The sequence below is a fragment of the Morone saxatilis genome, unplaced genomic scaffold (assembly GCF_004916995.1).
Source record: "Morone saxatilis isolate NCDOM2014 unplaced genomic scaffold, NCSU_SB_2.0 Contig10, whole genome shotgun sequence".
NCBI lineage: Eukaryota > Metazoa > Chordata > Actinopteri > Moronidae > Morone > Morone saxatilis.
Window position 1 is genome coordinate 18850952 of NW_023339652.1, and position 20795 is coordinate 18871746.

Here is a 20795-nt window from a genome sequence, read left to right on the forward strand (position 1 = left end):
TGTGAATGAATGAATTAGTTTCTGATCAATGGGCTTTGCCATCGCTCCAATAACTCCAATTATTGTTAATGCAAAATTGCCTCCTGGTATTCCATTGCTTCCTGGGAAAGTTAATGAGTTTTGGAGGAAAATTTCAGAGGAAATTTAAAGCCCTTTCTTGGATCCTCTTTGCAGCACATGACTGACGTCAGCAAACCATGTTGATCCAGTTTAGTGTGACAAACACCATTATAATAAAGTACTGTAGTGCTAAATGCTGCTACTGTCACATAATCAGGTTTTTTTTCAGTCAAATTGAAAATTTAGATATCTAACAAAATAATGCCAATATATTTTTTTACCTTGTTGTGCAGCCCTAATCCAGGTATCATGAGAGATAGAATTTTGACCTAATATTTGCGCAATCTATCTATTTCAGAGTCACCTTTGCTACCCAGCAATCAACATGCAGAGTCCTCAGAGCAGATGTCAGCAAATAAAGTAAGGGTACAATTGTTTGATCCGTTGTTGAATGTGTTTAGTCTTGAGATAGGAGGCAGCCTGTATGACCTGTGAGCAGTAGAAAGAATAAATAGCCATCCTGTCTTTATTTTCTCTGATAAGGAATCTGTCCAACTAGAGACAAGATCTTCAAGTGAAGCAATATATCCCAGTAAGTAAAGTGGATTCATTTGAATGATTATTATTGAATGATTATTGCAAGCATGAATGAAGACATTCATACTGGCCCTTCTCTGTATTTCAGTGAACTCTGCTGGAAAAAATCAGCCACCCATACTCACTTTCCAAGACATCATAGAAGGAACCAGAGATTTTCATCATGAAATGAGAATCACTGAGGGTCACTTCTCTGATTTCTACAGGGCACAGTTGGGCGATAGAACATTTGCAGTTAAGCTTTTTAAACAGGTGATTATTGACTATAACACTTTAAAGTCCAGTTCAGACCAAAGATTTGCAATGAGAGAAGTTGAAACTTGCTAAGAACTGAGGCAACCAGTTCACACCGCTGCAACTTTTCCCTGCAGTGTTTTTACATTGTAAATCCTTGGTCTTAACTCGGTTTTAAAGGAATAATCTGACTTTTTTTTTTTTTTAAATATACTTGTTTGCTGTTAAACCCTCAAGAAGACTGATATCTGTATGATCTCTGTTTCTAGCACACAGACAAGTCTGGGATATGTGTGAACCAAAAGTCCAAGAGCTCTAAAGCTGTCTCATTGACACTGTAGCTCTTTTAGCGTCATTGTTGACAACAAATGTTTCACAAAATAATATCTTAACGCAATGTCCACTTACTGGTTTTTCAATCACATATTCATCAGGGAATTGACTTTGCTCAGTTTGTTCATGGAGAAACTTTTTTTTTTTTTCAAAAGACTAAAGAAAATGTCTATTCTGTGCTGAATGATTTTTATATAAAATCAGTTTACATTCTCTATAGTCATTAGTCATACAGTAACATAATGTATTCCTATCTATAATTCTCCAGATAAATAATGTGTCCTGGAAGAAGGCATGGGATAGCTTCAGAAGAGAAATGGAAATTCATCATTGGTATGTGTCAACCCTCACGACCAAAGTACCTTTCTTTGTCTAAATGATAGAGTGTGTTAAATATTTAATGTGGTGATATGTTACAGGTACCGACATCCAAATATCTTAGAATCGTTGTGCTGTTTCTCTGAGGAGGGCCGGTACTGTCTGGTCTATCCTTACCTCTGCAATGGATTGCTCTTCGACAGACTACACCATAAGGTACATTTGTGATTTATTAATATCTGCTGGTTCATTCTGCTGTCTGTGCATTAGGATTTGTGTGTCTGTTTGTGACTTGTTTACTAGGCCAGAGAAAAGTAGTTGCTAGGAAATACTTTCAATATCAGAAAATAGGAAGTGAACTTGTAGCACAGTGTACACTGGCTTTGCTTTTGCAGATCTTGGGCTTTTGTCATGACAAAATATAAGCGGAACTTTAGAACAAATAAGAACAAACAGAAAAAATCTAAACTGAGGAAATGATAATACTGACTAATTAACACTGTGTAATAACGTCCTGAAACAAACTTCCTTACACAAATTCATAATGGTACTCTGTACAGACCACTTCTTATCACACGAGTATACAAAGCCAGTCTTTATCTGACCACGAATGGTCAACCACTTTGATGCATTCAGAGTTTGCCTCTTTCACTATGATATGGGTATTTAAATAAATCTATAATGTGATAATGGCATAGCCTGTACTGTTTGTAAACCACAACTGCTTGGAGGATGTATGACATCCTTCCTGGCAGTCAGTTGAGTCCCAGTAGTGTTCTGCACTTTCTAAGTTTAAAGACTTGATTTCCAGTCATGGAAACACCTGGGAAATGATTAAAACGACCAAATATCCTGGAAATTAACTACTGTCCTGGAACATTTAAATTTTAATTGTTTAACCTGGGTGTGTATTTTAAAAATCAGAATTAACCACTGTGACTTTACTGTGATTGATTAGTAGCAAACAACGTGTTACAGGTGTGACAGATAAGCCACATCTGGGTCACATGACCAGTTATCCTTTTTTTTTTCAAAGTGTTTTATCTATTTTACAAAAGTGAAAGTATATAAAAAACATATTACACAAAAATACATAATAAGAAAAGACAGACACAGCAAGGAAAATAAAAACAGCATGATTAATCGAACAGAATGACAAGAATTACACCATTTTGCATATAGCAATAAGTAAACTAAGATCCATGTCCAGCTGACTGAATAGGATATGCTCAGTAACGTAGGACAGATATCCTATACATACTCCTACTGTCCCTCTACGCCACTAAATGGGACGGTCAGGGGACTTTTTGTCTCATCTTTTTTGTAGAGTCCAGATTAGCTGTAGAGAGAGATACAAGTTTACGTTTTAATGTCACAGAAGATCAGCTAAAATCCTAAAGTCCATAAGGTTCAATTGCGTTTAATTCATAAATCCAAAATGCCTGAGCTGGTCAATTGAATTACTCCCTCTTGAATTGGGTAGCACTCTTTCAATGCCAAGAAATTTGAGCCAAACCATACTTATAGTGCAGAGCAAAGGCATAATCCATGTTACTATTCTCAATGGCTGCCTTAATGCTCGGCAACTCTTAGTTTAACTTTATGTTTAGTTTGGCACACATACATTAAACCGCTCTGGTGTTTCAAGATATTAATGACAAATGTATTTCTTCCCAGGGATCAATAAAGTATGTCTGATTCTGATTCTGAGTAGAGTGTTTCTCAAATAATTGGTTGGTGGTTTGTGATGGTTTTTCACATCCACTTTTCTAGGACTTTAAGTTAGTCTGGCTATTTTTAAGCTATTTGAAAACATATTTCTATGTCATATCTAAAATGGGGTGTTGTTACTGTGCAGGATCGAAGGCCCCCTCTGTCCTGGCAAGAACGTCTCACAATTATCAAGGGAATAACAAAGGCCTTGCATTACCTCCATACAGCCCAGCCCTGCCCTGTGATCTGTGGCAACATCTCCAGGTACAAGCCACCAAACACACACACATGTCGGATACACTATGTGACTTTGTACAGTGGCAGTTTTACAAACTCCACAAGTTCAGAAGCTGACGCAGTGTCTATGTGGCTTCTCTGCACAGTGCTAACATATTCTTGGATGAAGCCCTGCTGCCCAAGCTGTCTAACTTTGGGATGGCTCATCTCCGTCCTCATTCAGCCAATCAGTTCTGTACAATCAGTCTGGATACAAAATCTCATGGCAACCTGGGATACCTCCCTGAGGAGTACATCCGAGATGGCAAGCTGTCCTTCAGCATGGATGTTTACAGCTTTGGAATGGTGATTTGTATCATATACGCTTTGGGTTGTTGCATCAGCAGATTGTAATAGAGGAGGGTAAATGAGAAAATGCAAAAAGATATGACATAATATAATTAACCATGACAAAACTAACATTAGAAATCCAGTTAAATGAATGGAAAATGAATAATTGAGTGAATGAGGACAGTCCATATTGCTGGATTAAATGTGATCTGTCTTCTTAATAGATCATTTTAGATTTTTCAGTATTAATTAGATTAAATGAATAAGTGTCCACCTGTGGCTATAAAAAAATCAAGATGATTATTGCATCGATGTATGGAGTTATGTGTTCTACACCGTATGTGCTGTGTATAATATAAAATAAGCAAATTGTAATGTGATGAAAGTTGGACTATGATTTCTGATCATCTGAAACATTATTCACACTGTCATGTCATTAATCACAGTTTGTTTGCTCTCAGGTTGTAATGGAAACAGTCACAGGACGGAAAGTCCAAGAGGACATACCTAAGGGAACACCACTGGTGAGATAATATATTATGATGTGCCAGAGAAATGGGAACCCCTTTGCGTTCTGTTGCAGTCAATGCTCCCAGCAGCCTTGCAATTAATCCTGCCTGTACTGTATGAAGCTGGTCATTTTTAGTTTTTGGTGAGACTGTGTCAGAATGGGGCAATTTGCCCACTGGCAACTACTTTTGTTAGTATACTACTAGTATACCTATAAAAATGAACAATTTAAATATTTCTGCATTACACTGTACAAACATTGAACACACTTTCCAAAAAGGCAGTAGGTCCCAACAGGCTATAAAACTGAAAGGGATCTCTTATGCTAGGACTTAAATTACTGCATAATTAAGGACATGGCCGCTTTTGAGTGATAGGTGGGTGCCGTCACAGGTGGCTGTTTTCATTAACTAGGCTTCATTCAGCCTGCCTAAACTCCTCCCATGCTCCACCTCCTTGTCCATTTTTGGATTAGCTGGGAGCTGGCAGACTCAGGACTGCCAAGATGGCGACGATCAGAGCCGACCACAGGGGGCTGACAGGGGGATGTCACAGAGACTACGGATATTTTTATAATTAGTCTATGATTTGCACTCCAATTCCATGTTTCATGTTTCCAGCATGTTTCTTCATTCCATCTCTCAGCAATTTTAGCTGTAATATATAGACAAATAATACTAACAAACCAGCACAAACAGGAGGAGTGTTTCATCATTTAGTTCCACCTTGGCTACATTTAAACATTCAAAGCCCCCAAACATTTATGTATTGCACTGTATTGAGCTGTAGCATTTTAGATGCAAGACCCTACAACTGTGAAGCCGACACATCCTAATCTTATCCATAACTCTCTCTGAGTTAAAGGGACACTTCACCCCATTCCTCCAATTTGTCCGCTGAGACGGAGAAAACGGATTTCAGGTGTGCACTTCCATTGCTCCAATGATGTATAAAAATCGTCATTTTGCATCCAAACTGGAAGCAGAAGCTGTCCCCATATCCTTTCTTTGTAAGGCCCGAGACTACCAACAGCTCTTTTCCCCCCGGTCAAGAATTAGGCACGCGGAAATGTCAAAAAAGAATTAGTCCTTACCATCTCTCTCTCCGACAACATCCTATAAATTTAGAAAGGGAGAATGAACAATCACCATTATTTAAGATAGATACGATAGGCACCAAATTCAAAATTTATGTTACATTTCGACTACATATATAACCCACTTTCAATAAAGATTAATGTTTCCACGGGTGAAATGCTTCTTTAAGGGTCACAGGTGGGTCTTCCACCTCCCAACATCATTTGATAACGCTGTATGGCTAAATACATGAACCGTTACAGCCCTAATAGGTATAGATACCTACAGAATGTTCATCAAAATGTTAGCACCTAGTGATATGCTGTACTTTTACATGCTCTATCTGCCCCTGTCTGTCTCTCTGTCTGTTTGTCTGCTCTGTCAGAGAGATTTGCTAATGACTGAGATGGAGGACAGTGGTGGCATGGACTCTTGTCTGCAGTTTTTGGATGCAGCAGCTGGTCGGTGGCCAACTGCAATGGCTCTCAGCCTTCTGGGTCTGGCCTTGGACTGCACTGCTAGCCGCCCCCGCAGCAGGCCAAGCATGGAGAATGTGAGCACTATAGGAACTGTATACATGACAAAATATTCTAAGCTAATAAATCCATATCCTAGCTTGTGGTGCTTTCCACTGCATCCCATGGTCTTCATTCAGCAGACAGATCTGGCTCAGGTGCTATCACATTACTTACGTATGGAATTGAAGGCATGTGATAGTTGCATTGGTTACTGTACTAATAATATCAACTAATGATATCTCTGATAATCTTTTATTGTGTGTTGGTTGTGTATGATTATTCTCCAGCTGGAAGCACTAATGTGACTGTGGGTGAGATAAATGCTTTAAAACTGAACCTTCTTCAGGTACTTCTGGCACTGAGCAAGCTGCTTCCTCCACCTAGCTGTCCTCCTGCTGACCAACCCCACAGCCTAGGTGATGGAGCCCCTATTAGTGCCCAGCAGAGCCTCTCATCCTCCATACCTGTGGAGCATGATGAACAGTGCAGCCTCCCTTGTTCTCCAACACAGAGCACAGGGCCCTGTGAATGCAGCCAGTCAGAGGTGACATATATTAGTGACAGTATGGGTGCTCATGGTGAGGTAGCAGCAGATCTGTACAGCAGCTGGCCTGTACAGTGCAGCTGTTCGGCAGAGACCAGTGGTGTGGCCTGTGAGGACTGCAGGGCCAACGGCTTTAAACAACCGGACAGTTCTCAGAGTAAGTGCTGTTTAGATACTCAATTCCACATTACATTAGCAGGATTTTAAAAACTTCTAAGACCGGCATATGGTCACATTTTATCGTCTAAAATGCATTCAGATTCCTCTGCGTAACACTAGAAGCAGCTCATGTGCCACCAGTGCTACATGTACCATAGTTTGAGACACAGTTTATTAGATCATGCAATTATATTGTTTGCTGATTGTATATAAATGTCAGTTTCTGCTGATCATGATGATGGCTTAGAGCCTCAATAAACAAGAGGACCTTTGTGGATAAATTCTTCCATCTTGCTCAGGGGAACATCTAAAACATCCTCACAGGTGCAATCACTTGTATTTATATATGACGTGGCATATAGTGTAATTGTGTGTGTGCGCGTGTTTAACTAATGAAAGTAATCAGCTGTGTTTTGTGTTTCAGCTGACTTCTGTGTGGTGGAAAATGCAGCCAAGGTTGAACTAAGGAACAAATTCTTTCTGACATAGTGCTGATTCACACAGGAGAACTGTTCCCTGAGACAGGACTGCAGTTAGAGAGCTGACTTTCTGTTACAGTCTGACAGCAGGTCATTTTTGTAAACATCAGAGCAACCACAGAAATGAAAGCAGATGGAGTGCCAGACTAAAACAACTTGGTTCACCACCAGTGACGGATACAGCAACCATTGTAAATAAAAGTTATATATTTTTAATTGCCAGCAGTTAAACAGTAGACTACAGAAAAATGTGTCTTCCTGTGCTGGTTCTGCAGAGAAAGGTTGTAATAAGTGGATCACTGCCCTATATGTACCTCATGCTCTATCAGAATTATATAATGATATAACATTCTGTGTCATTTCAGTACATTCTGCTGTTAATACTTTTGTACTTACAATTAAGTTTATGAATGACTTTTACTAGTAATGGAATATTTTTCACTGTGGTTACTACTTTCACTGAAATAAAGGATCTTCCAACACTGTTCGTCACTGGAATCTACACTTAGTCCCACTATCTTATTAGGTACATACGGCTAAAACTAAGTCAGTCTAAGCCAGCAGTCCTGCAATAACTCCTACCTCCATGAAGAAAGTTCAGTTTTTGTTGAAACTGTTGTAAAGAGGTGTTGGTTCAGGCTCTCATACTATTGTTAAAGGTCTAGTGTGTAACCTTTTGTAGGATTTGTTGGCAGAAAACAGAATATAATATTCATAGGTATGTTTTCATTAATATATAATGAGCTAAAAAAAAGCCTTTAAGTGGAAGATTGACAGGAAATGTGGGAGAGAGAAAGGGGATGACTCACTGCAAAAGGCCACAGGTCAGATTCAAACCCATGGCATCTGCAGCAAGGATTTATCTGGGTACATGGGGCACCAGCTCCACCAGGTGAGCTACCAGAGTGCTCCAGAAAGAGCTGTTTTTATCTACACATCCTTATCCATGTCCTCTACAGAGTCTGCCATGTTGAACTGCCATGTTTCTACAGTAGGCCAAAATGGACAAACCAAACAGTATTTTGTAGATTCCTACACGCTTGGAAGGCTGATCTGTATTCAGGTGGTTGTAAACTGCAACTTCACAGCTAGATGCCACAAAATCCTACACACTGGTCCGCTCCACCCTCCACCTTAAGCAATCATCATTAACAGAGAGCATGCGCTTCTCCAACCCCTTTAGCAGGGCAGAGAGCCAAAAGAAAAGTTGTCTTGAGCGGCAAGTCTGCTTCAGCATAGGCTCATATGGGACCCTAATGAAAGACTTCATTACAGGAGGCAAGTCTCAGCTTGGTGCCCGCAAGGTATGGTCTGGACACCCCCTTCACAAATTGACATACTAAAAGATGCTGACCCACTGGCAGGCCATCAACAGGCCCATGAAAGACTGAATTGGCTGAGGCATAAACCATAATAGTGCTGACTGCCCTGACTTGATCCAACTGAGAGTGCCAGAAGTGAAGGACAAGCACACAGGCTACTGTCAACATTCAACACCAGGTGACCCCTGTGACTGGTGCTGTGGCTCAGGAGGTAGAGCGGGTCGTCCACTTATCAGAAAATGATTTATTTTCGTGATGTCTCCCTATCTAAAAATACATCACATTTGCTATTTGTCACCTACTGCAGTGTTTCTTTAATGGACGTATGGATACCTCTAGGGTACTGCAGGGGGTGAGCTTCTTAAAAATTGTTAATACTAGCAGTGTAACAAAGTCTTTTTGAATTTATTGAATTGATGGCAAATTAAATAATCAAAAGCTTTTTTTATGACAATCCATTTACAAGCACTTCTGCTACTTTTTATATATTCTATTTTATGTTTGATTCACAACAACAATTGTACTTTTTTTTTAGGTTATTTTTTGGGCCTTTTCATGCCCCCATTTGAAAGGGGGGTTAAAGAGAGGGGGGACGACACGCAGCAAAGGGCTGCAGGTCGGACTCGAACCCGAGCCGCTTCAGCAACTTCGGATATGGGTCACATATATAGGGCCATGTATTAAACCTCCAGACTTTTTTGACTGGGGTGTGACAAGTGTGACACTGACTGGACCCCAGTATGCAGAAATATACAAATACACTAGGCAAAAATAACACATTTATTCCACGCCCAAAATCCTGGGTACCCCTAGAACTTGCCACTTCATTATCTTGAGAGAGGCCAAGAGATCCCTTTGAAAATGGCATTGCCAGTTTTTCCATCACCAAAATTTTGCCTTTGGTGCTTTTAATCCCCTTCCTCATAGGCTTGGTAAGAATGGATGCATTAGGTCATCTAGTTTGATATGATACTGGTATCTTCACTCTAGCCCACTACAGCCTCTGAAAGACTTCTGAGTGTGGAGTGGAAGAGGTAAAGATAATATCCTCTGGATATGCCCCTGACTGTAATGTGTTGGTACTGAAAGTAGGCATCATTCTTTGATCAGATTAGCCTGTATATTCTTTAGACAAAGTTCTTGTACAGTTGCATTCTTTTGTGAAATGAAACAAGAGATTGTGGGTTCTGCAGAGCCCAGTATAGGGGAAAATATAACACAAAATAATACATTTTTTCTTCCAAAATACAGTCAAAATTACAGAAAATTAATTGGCAACAATTTTTTTTATCAAGCTTTAAAATATCAAACATCAAATATTTACTGACTTCATCTTAAAATATACTGTTTGTCATTTTTATTTTTCATATCGCTGTAAGGGTTTTAGAGAGCTTGTCCTCCAAAACAAGCACATTTAAAGATGTCACCCATTTTTGACTGTTTCATAAAATGTTATCAAGCATTGGTTCTCAAACTATGTTACTTGTACCACTATGCAAGCTTAAAAATGATACTTAAACAATGAGACTGTGCCGAGATTGCGTAGCATACAATACATACATGTGTATATATTTTTCATTAATAGTCTTATATTTTCTATTATATTTTCTATACATCTATACTTTATTGTATTTTTACACTTCTGTACGTTTTGCACTACATTCCCCTATGTTGCTATGTCTGATTTGAATTTCTTCTACAGGGGATCAATAAAAGAACATCTTATCTTACATCTTATCTTATCCATGATTAGTTATGAGCTAAACTGTGATGGCAAGATAGTAAGTGGAGGTAAAATGAATGGATGAAGAATCTGTGCTAAGGTTGGTCATGCTGCTATCAGTCAGCTGCACATCAGTGGAAATACATAGTTGTCGCAGTTTGTTCCTCTGACCTGTCATTATTTATTTAATATATGAATGAAGTAATTTGAGAACCTGAATTAGTTAACAGTAATGCATTGCAGTATGTAGTATCAACATAACAATGAACAATCAAATACGTTCCAGTGACATAGTGAAATATATTAACAAGGTCTGTATGGTTTAATATAAGTGTGTGTTGCCTTTTTGCTGTGTGGATAAATTATTCCACATTATATATTAATTCCTATTTATAGTTCCATACTGTGAGCATGCAGTAGCGCTTTCTCCTGTATGAGGCTGACAAACTCGTGTTTCTCCAGGCACCCCCGACACTCTTCTCCCCATGAGGCTAAGATGTTCCTCAGCTCTGCGACTCTCAGCTTTTTGAGGCCATCACTGCTCAGATCCTTCAGCTGAGGCTCTGCAGACAACCACAAAACACCGACGTAGTCTTTATATTGTATTCACACACATTAATGGTCAGTTGTTGTAAAAATAAGCTTTACCGTATGTAAGCTGACAGATCTGTGTGTCTCTGCCACTGAGGCGTTGGCAGATCTTCTCAACAGGGACATGAGAGGCCAGAGGTCGAGACACTGATGCAATGACACGGGTTGCAGCATCACTACTGGCTCCCAGGTAGTAACACTAGGACAGCATATAAATACTTTTGATCAGCCCAGTATCCTGGACGTACATTTGTATGGGTAGATTCTGAGGCTCATGCTGATGACATGTAAGTGGACTGCTTTACACACTACACATTCACACAGTGATGGCAGAGACAGAGGAGCGATACAAGTACACTTCGACTGGACTGTGGTGAACTGAACCAGCAAACACAGATACTAGAGATGGGGTGCTAGCTCTACTGTCCCGGAGTTTTTGTTGAAAGTTGTGTTTCCATGCTTGTGTCTATGTTCTCACCAGCCTTGCCTCCTTCCCCTGTGCGTTATTGCAGGCCTGGATCAGCTCTTCCTCCACCAGGCTGGGAGTGAGTTCTCTGTGGGTTGAGGTCAGACTGCCATACAGTCTATGGAGAAAGCCCACACACACTGCAGACCAGTTCACTGTTAGTAGGGCTGAGCAGGCTGCTGTCACTTTTGCTTATTTGTGGACTTTATGGAAAACACACACACACACACACACACAAGAGGCTTCACATTTGTCTGTTAACAGGGGGGTGGCCCAGAGGGAGTTCCCTAGCAAAGAGAATAGTGGTTCTTTATATAAGCTATAGTTTAGAGAATTAAAGATCCAAGACAAAAATGACAGAAGGGCTGGACTGAGAGAAAAGGGTTTGTCTGGCTGAGCTCTGCTACACTAAATGGCCTTTTCCACCAACAGGGAGCCGGTTTTGGTTAACAAGGGGGGTGGCATCCCCCCTCCTCATCTTATATCTGTTACAGTACAATGAGTCTGTGTTTTCATTGGTAGACACATGGCATGTTGACATGTTGAATGTAATGTTATAACACTGTTATAACACTCCTAGTTTACCGCACACATGCAGGGCCGATTATGGTGGGAGAACAGAGTGACCGCATGGCTAATTATTTTTCAAATATTAATGTGACTTGAAAATACAGCACAGTGTTGCTAAACAATAGCCACTGTAGACGACTTGCTCACACCATGCAGTCTAACCTTCACAGTTGCCTGCCTCAGAAAAAGTAAACCCTCTGAAAAACAGCAGAAAGGCGAGGGACAGCAGCGACATGGTAGCCTGTCTATTATTAGATAGGTCTGCAGTGTCCCAGCCAAACACCGCAAAGGACTTCCGTCACCACACTTTACCCACTTTATTATATACTATCTTAAACTCCACCAACTACTACATTACAAGCAGTAAACGAAATAATGGCCTAGAACACTGACATAGCTCGTTTTCCGGCATTATCAGTAGCCTACTTTTTTTCTGGTATATTTACCTGAAAATATTGATTTTGAGTTTTTATTTTTATTATTATTATGTTTTTATAATTTAATTCGGCATGTAAATGTACGTTTACCTCCGAGACAGGCTATTTAGTGATTAAGAAAATAAATGAATAACTATGCATTAAGACAAAAAATGAAACAAAACAATACAATACACACACAACACAAGAGGATAATATTTGGTTTATGTTTTTGAATGTGAGGTGAAGATACACGTTCAGATGTCTGTTTAAATATAAGATCATAACTTTTTTTATTTGGTGAAAAGAAGGAGCAAAATAATCATATATTTTGAATTGCTGGAGAAAGTATACATATTAATTAAGTATTCGTTGTATTTTGTTATTTAGTTGAGTTTCGTAGGGGCTTATTGAAGTACCACGCTTTTGTTCTGATAGAGTTCAACCGGAAGTTGATCCTGGGAGCGGAATACCGGCCGCATGCGCGTGGGATTCTGCCCTGCAATCTTCAAACATGGCAGCGATTGGAGTTCACTTCGGATATACCTGCGCCTGTGTGGCGATATTTAAGGTGAGTTACAGTTGAAGTTGCCGCCGTTCGTTGTTCTCGTCGATAACACAGTGTGGGCTTCATTTCAACACCACAGTGCCTGAAACTAACAGCAGCGTTACATTCCAGTGCGACCACTGAAGTCATTGATGTGGTGTAGCTCCGTAACGGTAGTGTATTATAACTGTAGATGAACGTAAGGTGATCCACAATAAAGGTTCAAGTGGTTCAGATGTAGCTTTAAAGAAGAAAAGCTGCACAGGATGCCGCCGGGATGTACACAGACACTGTTTGAAGTAATGTCTCACTGGTGCTTCCTGTTAAGGGCCCCGTGTGAAATATTTAGGTGGATTTATTGTCAGAAGTGGAATAAAATATTCATTGGTATGTCTTGAATATAGTGCATAAACACCTTGTCTTTACGTTACCTTCAAATGAGTCGTTTTATCTACAGAGGGAGTGGGTCCGCCTCTGGAGTCCGCCATTTTTCTACAGTACCCCAGAATGGACAAACCATACGCTGGCTCTAGATAAGGCCTTTTATATATATATTTTTAGGAGTTTCTTGGCCTCTGTAGTTTTATCTACATGCTTGGAAGGCTGAGCCATATTCAAATGGTTGCTAATTAAACACTGTCTCTAGATAGGGGTGCCTTGGTGGGCCAAAGTTGAAACTTGGTACAGTGTCACTCAGCCCGCTCAGATTACGAAAATACAATTAGGAGTCCTACATGTTTTAAGAGCATTCAATGCACAGAACAGAGATTGGATATCATCATTTTTAAAACCATTTTCGGGTAGCCCCGCTCTAGATCACTGTCATTATATAAGGATGGACAGAATGACACCTCTCCAAAAGTGAAGCCACAACATGTCAATCTCCCCCTGGTGACTGCAGTGTAGGTCATAAAGCCTGAATCTGCAACTGCACCACTAGGTACCACTAGATCCTACACACTGGTCCTTTTACAGTATTTATTATTGATTTATTTGTTAATAAGAGGCAACCTGGCTAAGCTTTGGAAATGAGGCTTTATATAGCTAACACAGAGCCTGGATCTCCTGGAACAAAAGCGTCTCTAATGAATCTTTGTGTGTTGTTCAGGATGGGCGGGCGGATGTGGTGGCTAATGATGCCGGAGACAGAGTGACTCCAGCTGTGGTGGCCTACAGAGACACTGAGCAGGTACGCCATGATGCTATACTTCTTTTCGCGTACGTTTTTCTCAAAGACCGCATGACCTGAGGGTCTTTCATGAAGCAAAACATGCATTGCATGTTTTCAGAAAAGCTGCCATGAAATCCGGCGGCCCTGGAGGGACTGATCTCCCAGTTCTGTTAAACCTCCCTTGACGAAGCCAGATTATTATGGTGTTGACAGATGTGCGATGCAGCTGAAAAGCCTCAATCATTTTGGCATTTGGCTCATATATGTTTATTTGCCAGTCTGCTTTCTGACTTATTTTTGTCTTCTGCAGATTGTAGGTATTGCAGCAAAGCAAGGACGGGTCCGCAATGCTGCCAACACAGTTGTTAAAGTGAAACAAGTGCTGGGAAGAAGGTGGCAACCTTAATACTGTTTGTATTCTTAACACTACAGGAGATTCAGTGTCATGTTAGTTTGGCTCACTTGTTGAATATTAAAGTCTAAATAATGTGTCAGTAGGCAGAAAGTGCTGTTAAATCCATACTGTGATGGATTTTCAACCATTTTTGAAATTGGCTTATTTTCTATGTAACATCAGTAACAAGTTTAATGGATTTTAACTGCACTGTGTGCACTTGTTACCAAGAATTAAACAGTGGTGTCTCATACAATGTCATTTCTGAGAACATTTGATTAACTGATGCAATCATCCGATTGGCCGACCCTGTCAGCCAAGCAAGAGAATAAAGAGTATGTTACTAATTAGAGATTTTGATTTTATGTTTCTCTGTGTCTCAATGTGCAGCTTTAGTGATCCAGAGACACAGGCTCACAAAACACAGACCAAGTGTCAGGTGAGTTCAGCAGATCCACTCCGTGTTTTTCTTTTAAGCTTTTTACCCCCAAATTTCTGAAATGATGGTTCCTTTATTAACATAAATTTTTCTCATGCTGTTCATACTTAAAGCCCAACTGATATGGGATATTGGATAATGATACTACTCTAGAGGGTAGAATTCCTAGAATAGATAATCTATATGAATCTGACATTTTCTAGCTGGAATGAAAATAGACATTTTCTCTGCAAAGGTACTTAGAACGCTGCTTTCCTAAACAAATATTCTTTAATATGTTACATAATTGAGCATGTACATTGTCAATCAATTCTAGTTGACATTGTTATTGCTAATTTATTATTATTATTATTATTATTACTATTATTATTCATCAATCCCCATCATTGTAGCTATTGTCGTTGTTGTCGTTGTTGTTGTTGTCGTTGTCGTCATCATCATTAGTTATTTCTACTAGTGTAGTTGTTGTGCACCTGTCCATGTCCTTCTCTCTTTACCACCCCTCCCCTCACCTCTCTACCCTCTTAACCCCCCTCTCTCTAACCCCAACCGTTCGAGGCAGGCGGCCACCCACCTTGAGCCGGGGTCTGTCCGATGTTTAATATCTAAACAGAAACTATGGGCTTTGATGTTGGATGTTACAGAGACTGTGATGGATACAAATGCAGAGCTCACTGTTCTGGTTGCATTAGGAATACAACTTTTTAAGCTCTTTATACTAAAATTGTATACTAAAAATCGCAATATATCGCCTTTGCCTCAGTACGCCATATTATATTGAAGTATCTATCTATCTATCATCTATCTATCTATCTATATCTATCTATCTATCTATATCAATGTCTGTGATAGTCCAACAACTGTCGGGGTCTGATAGTTGTACAGGTTTTATCAATTATCTTCAGTAAGAAGCACAATAGCTTATCTCTTGAATTTCCCTCGGGATAAATAAAGTATCTATCTATCTATCTATCTATCGTATCATCGTTATCGGTATATTATCCTATCTGTCTATCTGTCTATCTTAGTTTTGAAAATACTTGTTGAAAACACAACAGTTGACAGCAGTGGTAAACCAGTGATTGCTGTGTTCAGGTTGTCAACAGAGAAGAGAAGCCTTATTATGAGATTACAGTAGGAGATCACGCAGAGTATGTCGCTCCAGAGGATTCTGCAAAACTCATCTTCCACAAAATGAAAGGTAGTCTGTGCAACACACACACACACACACACGATGCATTGATAAATAAACAGGCAAGTTTATGATCGCTCCCATTTTTTACAGAAACGCCTCAGTCAGCTCTGGCTCTATGTCACTGAAGCGTCGATACTCCCTCTTGATTGTTGCGACACCTCCAGCAAGGTGCCTCTCGACTTAGCCACGTTAGCTACCGATCCACTACAGCTTTAGTATTTTGTTATGAGACAGTGAAAGTCTTTCCATTTGTAGTTTTTAATAAAGGTTACCGCTCTGTTTGTCTTGTGCAGGGAGGCAGCTGAGGCTGCAGGCTTCCATGTACTGAGGCTCATCCATGAGCCCGCTGCTGCTCTGTTGGCCTACAACATCGGACAGGACTCTTCTTCTGGAAAGAGGTACAGCACTGAGGCTGCATGCTAAAGTAAAGGGAGAGCTGTTGAGTTGACATGTTCACTGGCTTATTGGTGTTTGTCTTCATCCAAAAATCAGATATGGTTGGTCAGACAGGATGGGATTTTACTCTGGTTGCTACCCAACGGTCCTTTAAGATCAACCTAAAAAACAAATTAAACTAATAAGGACTCTAATATGATGCAAGTGCAACATCAACTTCTCAAAGTGTGAGAAAGAGTAGTGTGTATGGCAGCCCTGGATAGTTTCTGTCCTTGTATAAATATAATAATATTAACATTATACGACAGACATTCAAGACATTCAAAATATGTGTAAAACAGTATATAACAGAAGTGTAATGAAGAAATACTAATAATGTGTACTGCTGAGAACTGGATCTCCAAATAGGTTCAGTTTATCTACAATCTAATATTTTTCAGTGCGTGTCACTGTTTATTAATTTAACTAAACTAATTCAAGAATCAAGTTTCTGATTAACGTAACGTTCATAAATTCTTCAGCCTGGTCGGCCATCTCCCTCCCAAAACTACATAGAGAGTCTACCTAACTCAATCTCACAGTGGTACAAGACATTTGAGACAATGTCGAGTTCACAGGTAGATACTGTGTTCTCTGCTGCTCCCTTGAAGCTCTCCTTAAAGTAAATAACTTCATTGTTTTATTTTATTTGTTATATTCCAATTCAAAACAGAAGTTATCTCAGGACACTTTTCAAATAAAGCAGGTCTAGACCATACTCCTTATAAAATTATTTAGAGAGACCAAATGGTTCCCACCATGAGCAAGCAAGGAAAAGCTTCCTTCTAAGAGAATAGAATAGCATCAACTATATTCACATATACACTCATACACAGTACAGCCTATAGAGAAAGCAGAGAGAGAGAGATACACAGTAAAAACTATGATAGTAAAGATTTGACTAATAATGATGATGGTGATGATGATTATCTGTCTTGTGTGTGTCAGACTCTGACACAGACAGCAGAGGACTCTCAGCATACTTTTTTATTACGTGACATTTTGGTAAAAACATTTACCCGCCAGTGAGGCTGCTGAGACACTCTGAGATTTCCTCACCAAGTGGAAAATCTACCCTCATTTGGCACTCTACTGTCTGATAACAAGTGTCGCTTACAGGTAGGAACGCTAGTTGTTGCTGCCCTCTGATGGTAGATTATTAAGAACCAGATAAACTGGTCCCATAGCAACATTAATGCAATAATACAGCTGTATATGCAGTAATTGGTAAAGTAATTCAGTTACTTTTTAGAGAGGTTGCTGTAACTAATTAATAATTGTCAGTGCCCAACACTGATTATTTAATATTTGGTTCTAATGTTAATACTTGTTTATATTATTTCCACCTTGGCTTAAAGATTTGCTCTCATATTGATCTGCAATGTGTGCATTGTTTGTGTTCACAGCCATGTCCTGGTGTATAAGCTTGGTGGGACGTCCCTGAGTGTGACAGTGCTGCAGGTCAACGGAGGAATGTTCCGGGTTCTCAACACCCACACGGACCACAGCATCGGAGGAGAGAGCTTCACCCAGGCCTTGGCCCAGCACCTGGCCGCTGAGTTCAAACGGTAGATACTGTGTTCTCTGCTGCTCCTTGAAGCTCTCCTTAAACTAAATAACTTCATATTTTCCACAATTTCTTCCAGTTTTATTCTCGGGTGAGTTTTTTTCCATCTATAAATGCATATGGCATTACTGACAATTTTTCATGTGAGTAATGGACATAGTACACATGGCCAAAACTATGATTATGACAGTGTTATCACGATATGCCATCAAAATCTGCTGTAATGCTACCTTTAGTGTTCAAATATCATAAAATGAATACTTTGGGTATTATCAAAGCGTGTGAACAGTAAGCTGAATACTGCATCTTTGTTGGCAAAAGCATTAATATACACTCAGTTGTCAGTTTCATTTGTGCAGCTAGGTTAAAACCAATGCAATCTAATGCAACAGCCTTGAAAACCTTGAGAGAGAGGTAAATATTCTGAAAGATTCTATAATCTATAATAGATCTATAATAATTCAGTTGGGGTCCCTTCACACACACACCTGCACCTGAACAATGTGTTGCTTGAATTGGACTCTTTCCAACCACCTCATGTTATTTGTCTGTGTTGTCGTGCAGCACCTTTAAGCATGATGTGAGCAGTAATGTTCGGGCGATGCTGAAGCTGATGAACGGAGCAGACATGGCCAAACACTCTCTGTCGTCACTGGGATCAGCCAACTGCTTTGTTGACTCCCTGCACGACGGCATCGACTTTGAATGCAACATCTCTAGGTAAGCTGCTACGTTGACACAAGCTTGTAAAAAAGAGCAAAAGATAGGAAAACGATTCTTAAGTCAACACTTCCAACCATGTGTTTACAATGCAGATGACAAAATGATAATAAGGATAATAAATCTAACTTTAATACTTTGTGTTATTAGTATTATCAGTACATGTATAGAATCAATAAATCTATTCCATTCATTTTATTTTCAGTTTATATAGGTTATGCACTCAGTGTTGCCCTTAACAAGAAGAGTACATAACACAAACACAAATACTAGACCAAGACAAGAACAAACCTTACAAAAAAAGTCAGACTAAGACAAGGAAAAAGAAAAAAAAAACCACACGCAAACCAAACAAATAAACAAAAAAGGGAAAAACACAAACATAAAAATCATTATCATCCTCCATATTGGTAAATGGTAAATGGACTGTACTTGTATAGTGCCTTTCTAGTCTTCCAACAACTCAAAGCGCTACTACATGCCACATTCACCCTTTCACACAGGTTCATAGTGTGATGGATGACCCATCACAACACAGAAACTAACATTCATACACATTCCTCCACCAATGCACAGCACTTGGGGCTCAGTATCTTGCTCAAGGGCACCGCCAACCTTCCGATTAGTGGACAACCCACTCTACCTCCTGAGCCACAGCCGCCCCTATTATATTATATATTATAACTACTATGACAATGACATGTATACAGTGTACACAGATCACTTAAATGCCAGTCGCAAAACCTTTTGATATGATTTCAGCATAGTCTTCTCCAATGAAGTCTGTAGCAGGGGTTCAAACAGAAAAAAAATGAATGTCTCCTCTGAGAAATGTGTACAAGGAATAGTGATTTATCCAATGGTGGGTGACTGCTTACTGTCTATCTTTCATAATAAAACCTCCTAGGTAATTAACTTAATTAATCATCATTATCACATAATAAACAGTAAAACTTCTGATCCAGAATTTATACTCACTCAGCAGATGTCTGGTACGTGTAGCAAAGCTCCTTTTGTAGGATCAGTGGTATTATGTCATGTTTGCAGATACTGAGCTGCTGTGAGCAGTCGTGTAGACCCTCTGTATGTCTATGGGCCAGTTGTTCAAAACATTTAATCTGGATCTAAATGATCCGGATTTGTATTTTATTGTCGATAACCAACTACTACCTTTAATTTCCAACAGCAAATATCACAATATAGTATTGTCAGATCACAGCCCAGTGCCAGTGCCAGCCAATGTAGCGCCCCGACGAACTTGGCGGCTAGACCCCCAATTACTTTTATGTAAGCATTTTAGAACATATCTCAACAATCAGATTGACTTTTTTTTGGAAATCAATGACACACAGGATGTATCAAGGGGAGTTTTGTGGTAGTCTATGAAAGCTTACATTAGGGGCCAAGTTATCACTTATGTGGCACATAGGGATAAGGAGCATTCCAGACAACTTAAAGAGCTGGCTGACAAAATTGCAGATATTGACAGGCGCTATGCTTTTTCACCTACGCCAGATCTTTTTAAGGAGAAATTACTGTTGCAAACTGAATTTAATACACTTATGATATGGAAAGCCAAACATTTTTTTAAAATCGAAACAGGTATACTATGAGCATGGAGAAAAAGCGGGGAGGCTCCTTGCACTTAACTTAAACAACAGTCAGCTGAACAATTGACACAGGTGCTGACTCGATATCTCGCAGCCCCCGAGTCATTAATGACCAGTTTAAACAATATAATTCTACTCTATATCAATCTGATGGTAGCTCATCAGAGATTCACTCGTTTCTTGATTCGCTCGATATCCCAAAGCTTTCTCCAGATGCTCAGTCACTTTTAGAGCAGCCATTGTCGCAAATGCCATCAGGTCATGTCAGACAGGAAGGGCGCCAGGTCCGGACGGGTTCCCCATAGAGTTTTACAAGGAGTTCTCTTCAAAACTCGCACTTATCCTTAAATCTGTTTGATGAATCTTTGACCAATGGAAAATTACCGCAAACGCTTAACCAGGCCACAATTTCAGTCTTACTAAAAAAAGATAAGGATCCTGTACTGTGTAGCTCATACAGGCCAATACGTCTTCTGTGCTGCGATTATAAAATCTTAACTAAAACCCTTGCACAACGATTA

At 39.6% G+C, this 20795-nt stretch overlaps 3 protein-coding genes across 3 annotated transcripts in view; 2 read left to right on the plus strand and 1 right to left on the minus strand.

Annotated features, from left to right (window-relative positions):
- irak3 (interleukin-1 receptor-associated kinase 3) overlaps positions 1-7598 on the plus strand; it is a 10129-nt gene extending 2531 nt beyond the window's left edge. The window contains exons 3-13 of the mRNA XM_035675042.1: positions 419-480; positions 604-652; positions 746-909; positions 1493-1557; positions 1644-1758; positions 3401-3519; positions 3639-3837; positions 4284-4346; positions 5794-5961; positions 6273-6627; positions 7054-7598. Of these exons, the coding sequence (XP_035530935.1) occupies positions 419-480; positions 604-652; positions 746-909; positions 1493-1557; positions 1644-1758; positions 3401-3519; positions 3639-3837; positions 4284-4346; positions 5794-5961; positions 6273-6627; positions 7054-7118 (1424 nt within the window). The 3' untranslated portion in view covers positions 7119-7598. The remainder of the gene's footprint in view (positions 1-418; positions 481-603; positions 653-745; positions 910-1492; positions 1558-1643; positions 1759-3400; positions 3520-3638; positions 3838-4283; positions 4347-5793; positions 5962-6272; positions 6628-7053) is intronic.
- Positions 7599-9189: 1591 nt separating this feature from the next.
- Positions 9190-12101, minus strand: LOC118337971 (mesencephalic astrocyte-derived neurotrophic factor-like). The gene is made up of 4 exons (XM_035675134.1): positions 11943-12101; positions 11223-11350; positions 10802-10943; positions 9190-10716 (listed from the first exon to the last, which is right to left on the minus strand). The coding sequence occupies exons 1-4, from the start codon at positions 12013-12015 to the stop codon at positions 10544-10546; spliced, it is 516 nt and encodes a 171-aa protein (XP_035531027.1). The 5' UTR covers positions 12016-12101; the 3' UTR covers positions 9190-10543.
- A 546-nt stretch (positions 12102-12647) lies between these two features.
- Positions 12648-18686, plus strand: hspa14 (heat shock protein 14). The gene is made up of 9 exons (XM_035674644.1): positions 12648-12767; positions 13852-13932; positions 14225-14307; positions 14699-14747; positions 15843-15948; positions 16070-16110; positions 16210-16340; positions 17784-17945; positions 18509-18686. The coding sequence occupies exons 1-9, from the start codon at positions 12711-12713 to the stop codon at positions 18666-18668; spliced, it is 870 nt and encodes a 289-aa protein (XP_035530537.1). The 5' UTR covers positions 12648-12710; the 3' UTR covers positions 18669-18686.
- Positions 18687-20795: the final 2109 nt, after the last annotated feature.

Bases quoted from the DNA above. Each gene is read 5' to 3' on its own strand.
- LOC118337971 (XM_035675134.1), bottom strand. From the start codon at position 12,015: ATGTCGCTGCTGTCCCTCGCCTTTCTGCTGTTTTTCAGAGGGTTTACT. The intron at 10,944-11,222 runs GTGAGAACATAG...ATGCTGTCCTAG, and splicing joins AGGGGAAGGAGGCAAGGCTG to TGTTACTACCTGGGAGCCAG. The intron at 10,717-10,801 runs GTAAAGCTTATT...GGTTGTCTGCAG, and splicing joins GATCTGTCAGCTTACATACG to AGCCTCAGCTGAAGGATCTG.
- hspa14 (XM_035674644.1), top strand. From the start codon at position 12,711: ATGGCAGCGATTGGAGTTCACTTCGGATATACCTGCGCCTGTGTGGCG. The intron at 16,111-16,209 runs GTGCCTCTCGAC...TTTTTAATAAAG, and splicing joins GTTGCGACACCTCCAGCAAG to GTTACCGCTCTGTTTGTCTT. The intron at 16,341-17,783 runs GTACAGCACTGA...TTGTGTTCACAG, and splicing joins GACTCTTCTTCTGGAAAGAG to CCATGTCCTGGTGTATAAGC.